Source organism: Pseudonaja textilis, chromosome 7 (genome assembly GCF_049901715.1).
Source record: "Pseudonaja textilis isolate UNSWEBS1 chromosome 7, rPseTex1.2, whole genome shotgun sequence".
Classification (NCBI taxonomy): Eukaryota; Metazoa; Chordata; class Lepidosauria; order Squamata; family Elapidae; genus Pseudonaja; species Pseudonaja textilis.
In genome coordinates this window covers 22,324,030-22,342,914 of record NC_141996.1, presented here as the reverse complement: position 1 = coordinate 22,342,914, position 18,885 = coordinate 22,324,030, and the positions used below count along the sequence as shown (strand labels likewise).

Below are 18,885 nucleotides of genomic sequence, written 5' to 3'. Positions count from 1 at the left end.
CTTACTGGCCCAGAAGGCCATGGTTTGTGGACCTCCGCAGGGACCTCCCTGGAGGGTCCCACCAGACAGGATCTCCCTATCTCAAGGTCCCCTCCTGTATCTGGATCCTCAATGGCTCCAATTAGCTGTCTGGAGGTTGAGCGGGAACACCTGAAGAGAGAAAAGTTCTTTAGCAAGGTCATTGATACTATTCTAGCTGCCAGACGGCCCTCAACCATTTGAATTTACAACGCCACATGGGCCATTTTCTGTAAATGGTGTAACAAGTTCCAAATTAACCCAGTTTCTCCTTCTGTTGCCCAAATCTTAAGACTTCCTTCAGGAGGGACTCAGCAAGGGGCTGTCCCCTAATACATTGAAACGACAGGTAGCAGCTTTAACAACGGTTATTTCCTGTGAGGGTGTGGATTCCCTTTCTCATCACCCCCGTGTTCGGGCCTTTCTTAGAGGAGCCACTAATTTACACCCTCCAACTGTGCATCGGTACCCAACATGGGACCTTAACAGAGTTCTTACTTCACTCACTAAACACCCCTTCGAACCCTTAAGGGAGTCAACTCTCCAGTTCCTGACATATAAGGTAGTCTTCCTTGTAGCTATTACATCCGCCCGTCGAATCTCGGAAATCGCTGCCTTATCCATTAGAAGGGACCTTTGCGTATTTCATGCTGACCGGGTGGTCCTCCGGCCCAATCCCACTTTTTTGCCCAAGGTCAATTCCGTTTTCCATAGCGCACAGGAACTCATCCTTCCAAATTTTTGTCCCAGGCCATCGCAGGAAAGGGAAAGGCAATGGCACACGCTTGATGTGAGATGAGCTCTGCGAATCTACATCAAGCGCACAGAGCCATTAAGAAAATCAGAGGCCCTATTCCTCTCCTTTCAGCCCCAAACGCAGGGTCACAAAGTGTCACCGCCCACCATAGGCCATTGGATAAGAGCAGCAATAGCCAGGTCATACCAGTCACAAGCTATGCAAGTGCCCAGAGGTATAACGGCACATTCTACCAGGAGTGCGGCAACCTCGGCGGCTTGGGCCACTCAGGCACCAATAACCAAAATCTGCCGGGTGGTGACTTGGGCATCCCCATCACCTTTTATTAGGCACTATAAAATCAATGTGTTTGCCTCAGCAGAGGCTTCCTTCGGTAGACGGGTTCTACAGCAGGTTCTTAGAGATCTCAAGGAGGTTCCGGACCAGACGGATTCCCTCCTGTAGGACAGGCCCAGCTTTGGTATGTCTCACTACTGGATGCTTTGAGCATCTTTGAGGAGAAGGGGCATTGGTTCTTACCTGATACGCCCGTTCTCTTTGAGCTGTGAAGAGCATCCAGCCCCACCCAAATTCACCATCTGGTGGGGTCTTGTTTCGGCCAATGGACCATTAGGTAGTTAGGATGAGAGCATGGATTTTTTTCCTCTCGTCTTCGCAAAGCTGGGGAACGCTGTGAAGGAGTCATGTGGAGGAGGAGGAGCGTTCCTCAATTCAAGTTCAGCCTATGAATGCAGAGACTGAAGCACCTTCCACTACTGGATGCTCTTTGCAGCTCAAAGAGAACGGGCGTATCAGGTAAGAACCAACGCCCCTTTTCTAAAGAGCCTGTTGGCCAGACAAGGAATAATGGATGGAAACTGATCAAGGAGAGATTTAACCTGGAAATAAGGAGAAACTTTCTGACAGTGAGAACAATCAACCAATGGAACAGCTTGCCCTCGGAAGTTGTGGGAGCGTCATTTTCAAGAAGAGATTGGACTGCCAATTGTCAGAAATGGTGTAGGGTCTCCCACTTGGGTGGGGAGTTGGACTTGATGATCTATAAGGTCCCTTCCAACTCTGATTATCTGTTATCTGAACCCCACTTGGTCTTGTGAGTAAAAGGCCAGAGCAGCGGAGAGTAAGCACTGAGGGCTACAGTGTGTTTTTGAATTAATGGTATTGAATCTCTATTTAACTAAGGAAACTGATTAATCTATGTAAACTATGATAGATAAGGATTCAATCTTACATTTTGTGACAAAATTATTAGTTAAGTCACAGTTTTAAATGTTTGAGTCAACCAAACTTTTAAATTTAATCTTCAGGTATATAGTTATATACAAAAGTGTAATAAGTTATTTAAAAACATTTTGAATCTTTGCGCAAGTTACACTAAACCGTAAAACTTAATTAGCAAAAATGAAGCAGGTGTAATTGCTTTGAATATCACCTGGTGATACGACTAACCAAACATCCATTCAGTTTGGTTAAAGTTAAGCATTTTTGTTCCAGAGGTGGCCAAAAAAAATCTAAAATAAGCCATTGTTGCATATTCTGGTTATATCTGAATGCTTGTAGCTTGCTTACTATGTTTGAACAACGTATTTAAATAAATAATCAAAGACTGTTTATGGATTAGCGTGATTGTAAGTTATTTTTATTTATCATGTATCTGTAAAAGATACTAAAAATATTACATTTTCCAATTTTCCTTTTACTTAAAACACTTTTTCAAAAACGAATACAAATTTAACATTCTCTCCAATTTTCCTTATTCCTCCCTGACCTTTTCCTGCTAGTGGTGAAGTCACATTGCTCTTCATGTGTAAAAAAGCAAACAGCTTACTGTCTTGAAATGTCTTTCTCTGCAATTTCTCTCTACTCTGAGGCTAGGAGAAGAAAAAAACTAAGTGATTTCTATAGGCAATTTCTCGTTTGCCTGACCCTTTCTTGCTGTCAGTGGGAAAGAAACAGACAAAAGAAAGATTGTATATAGAACAGCTCTGCACCCAAATACAGAGTGGAGAGATCGGAGACAAAGGGATTTCAAGAGAATATGTGCACTATGTTCTTTTCCTCAACTGTTGAAAGTATATCCCCAAATACTTATTTTATTTTATATATTCAGGATTAGAGTGAATAATGTGTTTGTTCTGAGTTAATCATCCTATTAATGTGTCCGATTGGAAAAAGTATGCATAGATCATAAAGGCCTCATGCCTGCGTATGTCCCCAGAAAGCCTTAGTTCTGATATCAAGACTTCCAAAATTGCCATTGAGCTGTATTTAGAAGGAGAAATGCATTAGGAACAATCATATTAAACTCTGACCCTCCGTAACTTCTTTATTCTAATCCCATTTTATTTGTCGAGTAAAGTTTCTATTATACAACATAAAGAAAAATGTCTCTTAGTCTCAAAAACATAGTTCTTGTCTAATACATATTTCAAAGAAAACAGTTCCACAGTTTTCCTATATCTATTTAATAACATTATTCAATATAAGAATTTGTTTATTAAACTTATATGTCGCCCATCTAGTCTAGAAGTGACTCTAGGAATTTGACCCTGAAAATAATATATGAACTTGTAATAACCTACCCTGAAGAAAAGTAATTCATTCAGAGTGGATTAGGGTTGGGGAAGAAATAAATAAACTTGCTTTTCAAGCTTTGCTGTGAGCTTATACAGAAAAGCATGGAGCGAGTTTTGATAGTACTCCTTTTTTGTCTTCACTTTGATAACACTTTTAGTTCTTTCTCCCTCTTCCATAAGGGGACATTAGTAACTAATTCCACAGAGTAAAAAATGTTGATTTTTCTTAGAAAAATCTTGTTCTTAAGTTTCCTCTTTTTTCATTTTGGACAGTTGTTTCAAATAGCACTTTAGAGAAAATAACTTTAGCAGTGCTTGCAGTTCTATCATAACAACTCTTAGCTGTCTGATCTTACTTTTATCCTTTATAAGGTGTAATTGCATTCTTAATACATGTTTATTATCATAATTTAGTTGGCTTTGCTCAGTTATATAGTTATCTTTAAATGCTAATTTCAAAATTAGCATCCCCCAAGGATTAATTTTGTTTTTTTCTGTCCAGAAGCACTTGTTCAGTAACTGCTTTATAATGATTGGTTCCAAATACTCCACTCCCTATTCTGTTTGAGAAAGAAACAGTTTGGTGTAGAAGATGGAACACTCAGTCTTAATATGGATGCCCAGGATGAAGGTTCCTGAATGACATTATTGGCCTTGTAAACTAACTGACTAAATTATATTGTGTTCATTTAAAGCATTGATATTTGCTAATTAGCAATAAAACAATTCTGCATGTTTGTTGTAAAACAGAGATTGATTGGCCCAGTGAATTAACTATGTTTAAAAGTGTTTGTTTTTGTGATGCAGTGGTTAATGAATCATGTACGGGAGGCAAGAAGGTTACAGTGCTTTTTTATGCACAGCTGTGAAAAAGTTGTGTCAAAAATCATTATTACGGTATTGTTCCAGGGAATTGGGCAGCTCTGTCTTTTATCTTAAACATACATATGTTTGAATGTTTTCAAAACTATTGAGAGAGAACTTCTTTGTTTTTTGTTTCATTCATGTCTGGGCTATTTCTGCTAAAGTAGAACCAGCTCCTTCAGACGTGCACAGTAGAGACAAACTGTATTTTCACTCAGATTATATTTTGTGATAATAATATTTGAAAGTAATAAAATTTTAGTAACAAATTACTGCTTGTTACAAATGCTACTCACCAATGCCTTGCATTGTGCATACACGTTCATGTGAATTCAAGCAATACCTAAGTGTGGGCCTTTAGAGGTTGGAGAAGAATAGATTGATAGGGGCCTGAGAATTAGTAAGAAAAAAAATAGTCTGATGGTGACAAGCAGAGAGAGATATGACGATAGTAGAACACCGGTTGCTTTTTGGAAAATAGGGTTTAGTCTCTTACAACAAGTTCCTTGGTGCTCATTCTGGTACCAAGTCACCAGTCTCAGTGGACCTGGTTTCCAATTTTTGTTTGTTGGTGTAATGGTATGTGTGGATGAATTTGGGGAATGAGGGAAAGAGATGCGTAGCAAACAATCTTCAAGAGAAACAGGAGCCCTCAGTGGTCTAATAGTCAGAGAAAAAACTTGGGAAGGACTTGCCCTAACTGATCTAGCACATTTGTACTTTCTGACTTGTTCATGTTTATTGTATTTAGAATAAAATACAATTTGTTCATCTAGTCATATTTCCTGTGTAGTTTACCTGGGAGGGCTGACCGTTGCCTATAAGAAATCCTCCTTCATGCACAACTCATAGATGGGATATCTGGGGACCGCACTCCAAGTAGTGCCCATTTGGGATACAGATATGATTGCCTTGATACTGCTATTCAGGGGTGGGATTCTACAGGTTCGCACCTATTCGCTAGAACCATTTGTTAATATTCTAAGCAGTTTGGAGAACTGGTTGTTAGAAGAAATTCCTGACCTAATTCTGTAAGGAAGGCAGAAAGAAACATTCTGGTGTTGCCTCTCCGTTAACCCTTATTACATTCTTGGCAGGACTAGACTTCCTGTCTCAGGAACATCTCTGGAGTTTTTTTCCTGTCTTTTGCTGGTACTTTGCTTATGTGGAGTGATCGTTCAAAGTTACAATGGCACTGAAAAAAGTGACTTATGACCATTTTTCACACTTACGACTGTTGCAGCATCCCCATAGTCATGAGAGGCCAGGTGAGGAGATGCATGCCTCAATATGAGTGATATTGAGTTGGCCACACCCAGCCAGTCACATGACCACCAAGCCACGCCCGCCAACTAAGCCACGACCACAGAACCAGTTGTTAAAAAATTTGAATCCCCCCCCCCAGCTGCTATTGGATTGCTCTGGAGTATCGTAGTTCTGGGAAATATCAATGCACCTTCTCTTAGAGTAGGGCTGAAGCAGCTTAGGAATTTATCTCATAACCACTGTAGAAAGTTAGCACACATCCTTTTCCTAAAAGAATGAAATATTGTAGGGAATATTAAAAAACCAGAATATTATACCTCCCTGGATGAGAAAAGGAGATACATGCTCTTGGAAAGCAGCTCGCACCTTTGTTAATAGCCACAGAAAGATTGAGCCATCCTATCTACAAGACAAAAGGCTGGGCCAGCTTATATGCCACACAAAAGACCTTCACCCTCAGGACATAATAGGATTAGCCCTCTATCCATCTCACCACATGGCACCTGGGGAGATTACATCACCCAGCAAGATTCAACCAAGCCTGGGACTCAAGGCAACCTACAAAGTTACTCCTGCAAAGTTACTCCATGGGAGTCTGACAACCAATCAGAATACATTTCTTTCACAGGAACAGGAAGCAAGTTCAAAGCCCAAGAGAGGGTATAAATCTCTCTCTCTCTTTCTCACCCATGGGCTCGATTGTCCAGGACCTCAAACCATGTAGTCCTGTCTAGTGATGGGATTCAATTTTTTTTTTACTACCGGTTCTGTGGGTATGGCTTGGTAAGTGGGGCATGGCTTGGTGGGCGTGGCAGGGGAAGGTTACTGCAAAATCCCATTCCCTCCCCACCCCACTAACCTTTTTTCAGCTCCGTTCTCCTGTGTAGGACAACAAAAGAAAACCCAGACAATCAGATGGGACTCAGGAGGCAGAGAATAGATGTTCAGTATGATGATATATTACAGTCCTGTTGCATTTTGAAAAAGAACCTTTGGGACAACCATGATCTTGATAACTGAGAATCGCCATAGACATTCTGCCCCTATACCTTGCAATCTTACTAAATGGCTGAACTCAAGGTTAGGCATAGAATATAAATAGAAATTTTTTTCTGCTGACTTTGGTTGGAATTAAACAAATATAAACAAATTGTGTAATTAATAGAAAACATTCAACTTTATGTTGAAGAATAAACAAATATTCTTAACATCTAGGTAATACACTATATGTTTAACTATAGCTAAGAATGCTTTAGAATTAGGAGGTTTTTTTAAACCAGGACTTCGAATTGGCAATTCAAGTTTGATTTGAATGATCATGTTTACGCCTTTAGTAGTTTGCATACTTGCATGAGAACAACTATTGATTAAGTATAGTAAAGTACATATAGGATTATGAATTTAAGTAAATAAGTTGTAAAGCCTAACCCTAACATGTAGCCAACCAACTGTCTGGAATATATTGCTCCTAGTTTGAGAATTGTTCAGAATGCTTCCCAGAACAACATAAATAATTAGTTAATATTTTGACTATAGTAAAATGTAATTCTGATTTCACAGTGAAAATGTTTGTATTTTTAGTATAATACTGTGGCTATATCATTTTGGAATATAACCAGTATCATTTAGATTGGTTAGATTCAGATAGCTCAAGAGATTTGGGCATTCTAAATCTTTCAAAGAAAATTAGAAATGTGTCTGCTATGCAGAAGCACATTCTCTATAATGTGGACTGCAGGTTGCCTTTATCTTTCTCTCACTCCTTCTCAACATCATACATTTGAACTCAGTTTACATTTAACATATCTGGAGCTGGAAATGTCTGCTTTATTGTGGTAAAAATTCATCTTTTTAATCTTATGATTATTCTTGGCTACTTATCTTACAAAAACTATTACTATGTTTATGTTGGAGGGCGTTATGTATGTGATGTCAGTAAAAAAAAATTCTATAGGAATCCAAATATTCTATATTTTTTGTTACAATGTAAGTTTATATTATTAAAAAAAATACTATAAGCGGTAATTGGTATAAATGGCAAAACAAGTATGTGAAAAAAATCTTTGGTTTTAGTTTAATGCATTGTTTGACCCTGTAATTGTACTTTTGTTACATACTTTAGTATGTTGCTCAGACCCAGCCAATTTTGATTAGACAGTAACTCATTAAACCTAACCTGTGATCATGTCTTTCCTGTGTTTTTCTTAATTTCATTGTTCCTCCATTAATATATTATACCTATGACAGTAATAGTCTACTTACAAAGGCTCAGCTAGTATATTTTGCCAGGATGTATAGATTAAAATGAACTGGCTAAAAAATAATAATGATGCAATACAGTACATTTGTAAAAAGATATATCCTATAATTGCAGGAGGCTTTTTTAATAAAAAGAAATATGGCAATAGCAAAGGAATGGGTTAGCTAGAATAATATCCTTTTGGATGATCTGCTGGATTGCGGGTTATGGCGGTTTCACTCCTTTTTAGGAATAACTTCCCTTAGCCATAGTGAAGAAAGAGAGTTCAGTTTGTTAACCAATCCTCTCAGTCCTTTCCCTCCTGTTTTTTAACATCTACATCAGGGGTGTCAAACTTGCATCATCACGGCATCATCACATGATATATCAGGATTTCTCCCCCTTTGCTAAACTGGGCAGGGGTGTGGCCAGCATGTGATGCATCCAGCCCGTGGGCAACGAGCTTGACAGCCCTGATCTATATGATGAAAGTACTGGAAGAGGTAATTTGTTATTTCAAAGTTGGGCGTTGGTCTTACTTCTATACATGTTGCAAGAGAGTCCAGGTCAGGGAAAGACTCCTATGTCATCGAGCTGAGTCTGCCAAGCTGCCCTTGTTGCTAGGCACCCAGCTTTCAGCGAAGTAACTTTACAGATGTGGCATGTCTCTGAAAAATAGAAAAATGAGAAGAACCCTCCCCAACCATGACCAGACAGAACCAGGGTGGGGCTGGACTCTCTTGCAGCATGTATAGAAGGGGCATCTCAGGTAAGATCAACACCCATTCTCCATGCTGCTGCTAAAGTCCAGGTCAGGGACATACCAAAGTTGGCGTGTCCTAGAGAGGGTCTAAGTCTGGTCCACGTTCTCTGATTTTGGAACTACTTTTTGGAGCACTCTCCTGCCAAATGCTGCCTCCGCGGTGGCGAAGGTGTCCAGTCTATAGTGCCAGATAAATGGAGAGGGTGATGCCCAGGTTTCCGCCCTATAGATTTCCTCTATGGTGGCCTAGGTAGCCCAGGCAGCTGATGTGGCCACACTCCTGGTTGAGTGAGCCGTCAGTAGTTTGGGCACTGGAAGAGATCAAGTCTCATAGGCTGTAGTAATACAAGCCCTTATCCATCTGTCCATCATGGATGGGGAAGCCTTGGTTCCTAAAGAAGCAGGCTGGAAGGTCACAAACATAGCTTCCAATTTATGAAAGATTGCAGTCCATTTAATATACATACAGAGAGCCCTCCGTAAATCCAGTGTATGCCACTTCCATTCCAACTCATGGTGGGGATTAGGGCAGAAGTCTGGTAGGACTAGTTCTTATGCCTGTGGAACCATAAATTGATTTTCGGAATAAAGGTGGGATCTAAGCACAGTACCACTCTATTTTGGTGGAAGATGCATAAGTCCTGTCTTACAGAAAGGGTTGCCAACTCTGACACCCTCCTGGCTGATGTAATAACCACCAGGAAGGACATCTTGAGAGTCAAACGGAGATCCACCAATCTCAAACATTTCCATAAAAGCCTGGAGCACCTTCAAGAGGTCCCAAGTGGGATACATATGGACCACCAGGGGATGCAGATTTGAGTCCCCTTTCAAAAACCTACATACAGCCAGATGGTGGCACAGAGAGTCATAATTATCCCAAGACTGTAGACAAGGTGGAAACTTGTCTGTGGAGTGTGTTTGGTGAGACTCCCCTATCTAGGCCTTCCTGCAGGAACTCCAGCACATCTGCAACTGTGGCTGAAGCAGGGAGCCGCTTAGTCTTAGAGCACCAATTGCAAAAGGCTCTCCAGGTAGCATCATAGATGTGATTTGTGGGTGGTCTTCTTGATGCTTGGATGGTCTTTATCACCTAAGATGACAGGTTATCCTTTATCAGCAATCTCCACTCAAGCGCCAGGCGGCCAACTGGAACCACTGAGGCTCCAGATGGAGCAGAGGCTCCTGGCTGAGGGAAATCTTGTCGGGTGAGATCCTCCATGGGCGAGCGACCAACAGGCTTACCAGGTCTGCGAACCGGGGCACCTGGGCCAATGGAGTGTCAGGAGCACTAACTCCGCCTTCTCCACCAACATTTCCGAATGACGGCTGGAATTAGAGGAAGGGGGAAAAGGTGTAGAGAAGACCTGGAGGTCATCTGCTGCAAAGTGCATTGGTCCCTTCTGCTCCCTGGGCGGCGAACCTGGTGAAGAATCTCTCTATCTGAGCATTCTGAGGAGTGGCGAACGGGTCGACTAATGTCGGGGGCGGGGGCAAACCTCTCTGACAACTCCCTAAACAAGGACAGATGAAAACACCATTTGGAGAGATTGATCTCGGCTCAACTGAGCCAGTCTGCTTGGATGTTGTTGACCCCCAAAATGTGGTCTGCCCTGTGGGACAGAAGGTGCCTCTCCACCCACAGTCCCAAGCGTTCGGCTTCCTGCATCAAGGCCTTAGCCTGGTCCGCCCTTGTCTGTTGACATGGGCCTTTGCAGCCACATTGTCCATCATTATCAACATGTGAGACCCAGTCACCAGTCCTGGAAATGTCTCAGACACAGATATATAGCCCTCAGTTCCAGCCAATTGATGGGGCAAGAACTGTCTGCCTGGGACCATCAACCCTGAGTTATCTTGGTTTGCAGATATGCCCCCCCCCAACCATAAAGACTGGCATCTGTCATGGTTGTGAGTCTTTCTGTCTTCTTGAAAAGATGGCCCCTCCTGATGGCCTGGGACTGCCACCACTGGAAGGAACGCAAGACCGGTGGAAGAACCAGGACCCAGATGGATGAGTGGTGGTTCCAGCCCATTAGAATGGCAATAGGAACCACTGCAGAGTCTGGGCATGGAGACGGGTCCACAGGACTATGGCTATGCAGAAAACCATCTTCCCCAGAAAGTGGGATAGCAGAGACAGTGGAACTGTCTGCTGTTGCGGTATCTGGTTCACTAAGTCTTGGAGACTCTTGACAATTTGGAGAAAGGAAAACTTCACAGGAGATTGTGTCGATGACTGCCCCTAGGTGTAGAAGACGGGTAGTCAGGAGAAGATGACTCTTGCCAAAATTTATAGAAAAACCATGCTCGTGCAGAATCCGAATTGTGGTCTGAAGGTCGTTGTTGGTGGTGAGGGCTGAAGAGGATTATATCAGTATATTATCTAAATAACATTAAATCCTCACAGGTAGCATGTGTAGAAATGCTGTCAATGCCGCCAGAATTTTCATAAATACCCTGGGGGCCGATGAAAGGCCAAATGGTAGATCACGGTATTGGTAATGCTTGTTGTAGCAAAATAGAAGGAACTGGTGATGATGGTGCCATATCGGGACATGGAGATATGCTTCCATAAGATCAATGGAGAGGAGGTCGCCCTCCCGGGTGGTCTCCAGAATAGTCTGAAGGGACTGCATCTTGAAGCGCCTGTAGAGAATGAATCAGTTCAGGGATTTGAGGTCGAGAATTGCCTTCCACCCCCCACCTCCTGAGGTCTTTGGTGTTATGAAGAGCTGGGAATAGAATCCCAGCCCCTGTTGGTCCTCTGGAACCGTCTGGATGGCTTTGATATCCACCAGATGTTGGATGGTGCAGATTCCATGAGGGCCTGTTTGGGTTTTTCTTGCAAGATGGGACACAGACAAAGAACCTTGGAGGAGGGGAGAGGAATTCGAGATGAAGGCCCGACCTCACAGTTCAGAGAACCCAGGCATCTGAAGTTGACTCCTCTCATCATGAAGCAAAGAAGGCCAGACAACCTCCGATGGGAGAAGGAAAGTCACTTGGAGTGCCAGAAAGAATGGCCTCCTCCACCTTGAAAGGGCCACTTATTTGAAAATTAATGTTGCCTGCCCGGATGGTCAGGTTGTTGCTCCTGACAAGGAGGGAACACCCTCTGTCAGTGAGGAAAATGGGTGTTAGACTCCAGCCAAAAGGAAGATGGTTCGAAGTAAGGTGTCTGTCGAAATTCTGACCTCTTCAAAGACAATGGCAGAATCTTCCTTTTGTCCCTTAATTCCACAAGAAATGGTTCTAGGGCATCTCCAAAGAGATTTGTGCCCGAGCACAGGGAGAAGGCAAACTTCCATTTCCATCACAAGTCCGTCTGCCAATTCCGCAGCCACAGAAGGTGTTGCACGGCCAACCGAAGACGCCATCACTTTTGAAGCAAATTTTTTGGAGTTCAAGGTCCTGTCAGCTGTGAACTCTGCTGCTGTGATGATCTTATGTCCTGATGGGACCAGGTATCACCGGTCCTGTAGCTGATGTAGCCAACGCAGAGATGCCCTTGTAAAGAATGATGCTGCAGTGGAGACTCAGACCGCCCAGGCTGCAGTCTGAAGAGTCCATTTAAGAGTCTGTTCCGACCTCTATGTCATCAGCTTTTAGGACGTCTTCGGTTCTGTCGGTGTTCCTTCTCCTGACATGCCCACCAAGCCATGGCCACAGAATCGGTAGTAAAAAATTTGAATCCCACCACTGTCTTACGCCAGTACTCTCAGTAGCCTGGGGGCCAAAGCCCCAGCGCAAAAGCTCTGGGGCAGGAAAGCGGCTCCCTGCTCTCTGCGATGGTCTAGCCTCTACTGAATCCCCGGGAGCCACTGGGGTGACTTTTTAACCCCCTTTAGCTGTTCATTACTAACTGTAGACAGAGCTCTAAAACTGGTCGCCAACCAGTGGGCCAGGGACCACTGGTGGTCCGCAAGAAAATTTTGATGGTCCGCAGAGAAATGTTACCCCCAAAGCATATCCCAAAGCAATTAATTCAGGCTGTGTGGGAACACAGGGCTTCATGGCCCACATGGCCTGAGGGAACACAAGGCTTGCATCACTTGCATTGTGAACTACACAAGGTAGTGAGGGGAGGGGGGAAAGGGCAGAGGGGGAGAACTTGCCCCACTCACCCCACGTGCCTGGCCTGGCCACCGGGCTGCTTCTTTCCCCTTTTTTCTTTTGCTTTTGACTGCATGCAAGGAAAGCAGCAAAAGTCTTTCTTTCCTTCCCCCAAATTTCAACAGAAATGAGTCTTTGGGACCCCGCAAGGTATCTGGCTCTAAGAGGGATGACAAGTCTCACAAAGACTCATTTCTGGCGGAGTTTGGGGAAAAGAGAGAAAGACTTTCGCTGCTTCTGCTTCTTGCATGAAGCCAAAAGTCTCTCCCCCCCACCCCAAGAATGGAGCTGGAGACGGTATCCCGCAATCCTAAATAAAGAATGATTGATCAGTAGGAAAATAGGGTAGGGAATTTTCCTGCTGACTTTTTTGGGGATTTTCCCAGGGTCTCTGCTGCTTTCTGCAGACCCTGGGAAAATGTCAGCAAGCCACCGTCAATCAAAATTCATATTAGTGGTCTGCGGGATTTAAAATTATGACTTTGGTGGTCCCTGAGGTCCAAAAGGTTGGTGACCTCTGCTCTAAAAGACATGTCTGTTTTTTGACAAGGAGCTGAGTCGAAAGCTGGGTGCCTAGCAACAAGGGCTGGCTTTATCAGCTTGGCAGACTCAGTTCAATGGTGTAGGAGGAGGAGTCTTTCTCTGATCTGGACTCTCACAGCTGTGTGGAGGAGAAAGAGTATTTTCTCCATTCACATGATATTCAATTGTACATCAGCATTCCAGGCCCACTTCCTAGCTTAGCAATAATTTCATAGAAGAATATTCTGTATGTTTAATGACACAGAATCATTTTAGGAAAATAATTGATGAATGTAAAAATGTACGTTTTACTGTGACAAATTCCTAATAATCCTAATAATCAAAAGTGTTCTTTTGGGTAGGGAAGATGAATCACTTGATTTTAAAAAATGTCAAATTGGCTTTGTTTCTTTCCTGATCTAGAAGAATTATTTAGTTTATCTGTTCAACATCATTTGATATGACTTGCAGTCTATTGACACTCCTAATTACATGGAATCAGGGGTGGGATTCAACCTGGTGTTACTACTGGTTCGGTGATAATGTTTTGCGCACGCATGCGTGTAATAAACCTTAAGCTGAGCCGCCTGGACAGCTGATAAGCGCTGCACGCAGGTGCGCAGCATTTGAAAAGCCACTTTTTTACTGCTTTTTCAACCTCAGCTGTGCCATGCAAAGCAGCTGAGTTTGAAAAAGCAGGTATGGTTGAGGTTGAAAAGGACAGGTAAGAGCCCGGGCAGGCAGGTGGGCCAAACAGCAGCAGACACAGTACCGGTTCAGTGTCTGCTGCTCTTCAGAGCTACCGGTTCTATAGAGCCGGGCAGAACTGGTAGCATCCCACCCCTGCATGGAATATTGTATTAGGTGCTTTCATCATTTTTTAGATTTACAAGTTTATATATTTCAACAAAGGTACTGTGCTTCTAACGACAATTTATAACTGCTAAGTTTTCCACTTGGACAAAACCTATGAAATGCCATTTAACTGTAAAGACAAGGTAAGTTACTGAATAATTTGGATATAAACATCTGTAAATATGTTAGCTATACATTTATAGTTTTAGATTTAATCCTCAGTGCCTTTAGGACTAAGTAGCAGATTGATGGAAGGCTTCCTCAGGATCTTGGAGGAAATAGTTGTAGTTAACAAGACCAGATCAGGTGTCCTGGAACCAAGTGATTTTAAATATCATTTTTATTCACCTCAATTTGCCTGCATTTAAAAATGAAATATTTTTTCTTTGTTCATTTTTATGCCTGTTAAATTGATTAACAAAAAAAAATCAATCTATATATATAGATATATATATATCTATATATGTGTTTGTTAGTTTATATTTGTTTTTTGAGGAGTAATATCGGATAAGAACATATGAAATAGTAACAATATGAAATATAGTAAGATGAAATATATGAATGAATAAAACTGAATAGAAATAAAGGAAGAAATAGTAAGAAGGTGGAAAACAGTAATAAGATATGAAGTTGAATATATAAGATGCTTATTAAGTTATGCGTTGAAATGTGATAATTTAGAATTATATTGTATTCAAATGAGATGTTTTATTTGTTTTTCTTAAGTAGTTGTTGAAAAAGATGTTTTATGTTCTTATGTCTTATGTTTTGTTTGTGTATTGTTTTTTTGTAAATTAATAAAACTTTACAAAAAAAAAATCAATCTTCTTCTACAATGTCAGCTCTTTTGTTATGTCAAAAATTCCTTAATATCTGTGTTTTTTCAACCTTTTGCCTATAGTGCCAACTGTTTGTAGATTTTATTAAAGTCTTATTTGATTATTATAGTACTATATAACCTCCCTGGGGAAGAGTTTTGCCTTTTATAGAATACCTAAATATATTTTAAATAGATGAATATTTAAATATGCATGTATTGATATTCGACTGAAGTAATTATATTAGGAAAAAAATTGTGCTAGTTAGTTTGTCTCTGGAACTTTAGTTGTTAATTGTTATTTCATTCTATTTGTTAATGCCATCAAAGACATTAATATATTTTACAATTAAAAACAAACATCTTTTGAACACATTTGTAGACTATAGTACTATTGCTTTTCCTATTACCTTTGTTGAAAAGAATTCCTTCCATATCCTATCTTATTCCTCTCAAGGATATTTCTGGGAAGTATCCTTTTTCTTAGCTTGCCTTTCACTTCCATGTGTTTCAATGAGAAACTAGTTATTCTATTCTACCCATAAAGAAGTGTAGGGGTTCTGAATTCCAGAAGAATTGTTTCTCTGGGGAGGCATAGTCTAATGGGGCATACTCAATGTTCTGTTATTATCAAAACTTGGATGAAGCCCTATATTACTTCTTTCCCTTTTATTTTGATTCTACTGGTTTGGCCTGGTTCTATAGAACCAGTAGCTCTGTAGAGCAGCAGACACAGAACCAGTTTGCTATGACGACCTTTTGGTCCTCTGTTTGGCCCACCTGCCTGCCCGGGCTCTTGGCTGTTCTTTATTTTCTGCTTTTTCAACCTCAGCTGCTTTGTGCGGCACAGTTGAGGTTGAAAAAGCAGGAAAGAAGAGGATTTTCAAATGCTGCGCACCTGCACACAGTGCTTGACAGCTATCCAGGCCACATTTTGCAAATGCTGTACATACTCGCACATCGCGGGCACAAAACACACTCTGACCAAACCAGTAGTATCACCAGTTGAATCCCACCCCTGTTGTGAACTACCTGTCTGTACTTCTTTTGTGAGCTGGCCCTGTATATTTTTTTGTTTCCAGATTCTCCCTAAGATTTTGGTAGAAGTATTAGCTGCTTCTGCTGTTCATTTTTTTCTCCTTACTGAATTTTTTGCAGTCTTTCATAATTTATTTTGAGCTCATCTTGAGCTCATTTTCCAATAAGTTCTTTTCCTGTCATGGGTCTTACTTAGCAAAGCTCTGAGTTTATTAAAATCTACAGTTTAGTCTAAAATGTAAAATGACAATCTTCAGTTTTAGTTTACCTTTATATCAAGAACTCCATCATTACAGAGTTACCCTATTGTTCCTCCTGCTTCCTCAACTAAGTGTTCTTTATTGATTAGTATTAAGTCAAGCATAAAATAATTGATCGTCTGGTGCCTGTGAAGGAGAATACTGTCAGCAAGATAAGTCTGGAATTTCCTGGAAAGTCTATGCTTCACAGTGGTTGTTCTCCACTAGATGTCAGGGTAATTAAAGTTTTCACTCACTGCAACTTCATGCATCTTTGAAAGATGTGCAATTCTCCTCCATGCTGCATTGAGAGCCCAGGATGGGTTGACTCCTTCCTATGATGTCATTTAGCTGAGTCTGTACTAAGATATAAAAGCCAGCCTCCGGAAGAGACACAGCTCCTTTTAGTCAGTAGCTGTGTCTTTGAAAGCTTCTGTTAGATAACACTCAGCAGCGATCTTCAGTACCGTTTTTCCTCATTTCAAGCAATTCCCAGGATCTGGGCAGCTGCTCTTCCAGGAGAGCAGGGCTCTCTCTCTCTCTCTCTCTCCTGCAACGTTGGGAGCAGCGCTGCCAGAGTGCTGTTCAGGCAAGTTGGGCAGCATCTGTAGACCTCCCCCACGCCTGCAGTTTGAGTGGTCATAAAAAGCGATCGGCAAATTTCCTCTACTTCAACCATTAGAATAAAGACAAAAGACAAAAGATAAAGACAAAAGGCATGCATTTTATGACTCAATTTTCATTTTTCCTGATATTTCTTGAGTGGTTTCATTCTTTTTCACCTACATTTTAGTTTCCATATGTCTTTGTGCTCTTACTTCAAGTTTTTATTTTCCACCTATAGAATTTGATTTAAATTGTGCTAATTAAGATCATGATGCTTTGGTCAAACACAATGACCAATTGGGAGCTGTAACCTCATGCCATCAGTCCTTTCATATGTATCTTTTTCTACATGACTAACCGTGGGATTAAATTGGATTTTCTTTGCCTATAAACATCAATTCAATCAAACTGAGTATAAAGGGCGCATTTGATAGGTTAAATAACTAGTCATTTAAACCAAAATGTTTAAATATAATTGGTGTTAATTAATAATCTAACATAATATAATGGGTTTTCTGTATTGCAAAATTATATTTGATATTTTGATATCTGTTCTGTGCTCAAAAATCAGTAAGTCTCAGTATTTTAGACTTTTGTTACAGTTCTTCTGATTTTGTTTTCTAAAAATAGTTAATACTTTCTAATCACCCAGATAATTTTTGTTAGAATTGCCCCCTCTTTTCAGCCAATAGTGTAAACATATTATTGCATTATGTATCAGAGACAGAAGAAAAAAAGTAAGGACATCAGTTTTATGTAGTACCTGAAATCCTGTTACATTATCTTCAAACACAGGCCTGTTTTTTCTTATTTTCTGAATTCTTTTTTTCTGTATTCTCATGTAATTCTTTTATCTTCAATTAATGCTTTAGACATTTATAGAAAAAATTACTTATAGAAGTTAGAACAGATCTTCCTGATTTTTTACTTTTTTCTGCAGATAAATTTGCGCCTCATTTTGGTAAGTGGAAAAACGAAAGAGTTCTTGTTCTCACCAAATGATTCAGCAGCAGACATTGCAAAACATGTATATGACAACTGGCCAATGGGTAAGTAATAGAATGTTAATGTTTATTATTTGGTCAGTATTCCAGTCTATTCCATGGAATGGGGAGAGAGAATATCCTCATCAAAAATAAAACTTTGAAATGCTAATATATTCATTTCAAAATATATGAGTATATTTTGTTATCAGTTCTTTATATGCTTTGTCCAATGTGGTTTTATTTCCCCCCATCTAAAATCAATGAGTGTTGAATAACCTTGAATGCAAATACCAGTAGAGCCAAAATTGTACACTAGAATGCTAGAACTATATTGTTCATAAATTGACATTTTAAATTCTTATCTAAGCAGGAAAAATGTCAAGAAGGGAAGGGCTAATGGAATGCAAAATATTTCAAATTCAAACCACCTCATTTTAAATTGTTTCACAATCCAAATAGACAACCTTAGTTATTTTGAAGGAGTATAAAAAACAGTTTTAAATGTGATATGGCTCACATTCACAACGGCTTGCATATTATTAATAATAATTATACATCTGTAAAACCATTGTAATTTTTATGAAATTATATTCATGTGCTACTTGGAAGTAGAAAAGTAGGAACCAGGCCTCCAAAGACAAGTTGTCTGCTAGGCATTATAATTTCTGAATGTAGAATCGATCCTGTGTCCCCCTATAAATATATATTCATATGCATATTTATCAACATATAATGTTTATAATGTTAAAACTTTTAAACCCGAGTCCTCTCTTACATGGATAAGCCTTTAAACTTGATGAAACCTAAATGCATGTAAGTAACTGACCATGTGACTGGAATCAGATTAGTATTTCTCTCTGCTGCACTTAAGTATAATTAGGAACATAGGGACATTACCATTAAATCATACTTTGCAATATATATGCTACTAACATTATAATTAAACATTTACATAGAGATTTGGGGGGAAAACTTCAAACAATAATGGCAACATTTTTTAAAAAAATCAGTAAAGTTAAAATGTCTGAGGTTGTAGAAAATGGTAAAAAGAAAAATACAGTAGCTGCAGTAGTAACAAAGAAAAGTAATGAAAATTTTAGTGTGGCACCAAGTTCATCAAATTTTGGAGGAGAGTTCTACTGGCAAAATACATCTCAGTAAAGATACTTTGCTTAATTGCTCTTATCTTTGTAATTTAATGATTGAGCAATTCTAAGATTATG

At 40.3% G+C, this 18,885-nt stretch overlaps 1 protein-coding gene across 1 annotated transcript in view; it reads left to right on the top strand.

Annotated features, from left to right (window-relative positions):
- Window positions 1-18,885, top strand: part of UBL3 (ubiquitin like 3) — a 52,138-nt gene that overhangs the window by 20,115 nt on the left and 13,138 nt on the right. The window contains exon 2 of the mRNA XM_026708766.2: window positions 17,617-17,725. Within this exon, the coding sequence (XP_026564551.1) occupies window positions 17,617-17,725 (109 nt within the window). The remainder of the gene's footprint in view (window positions 1-17,616; window positions 17,726-18,885) is intronic.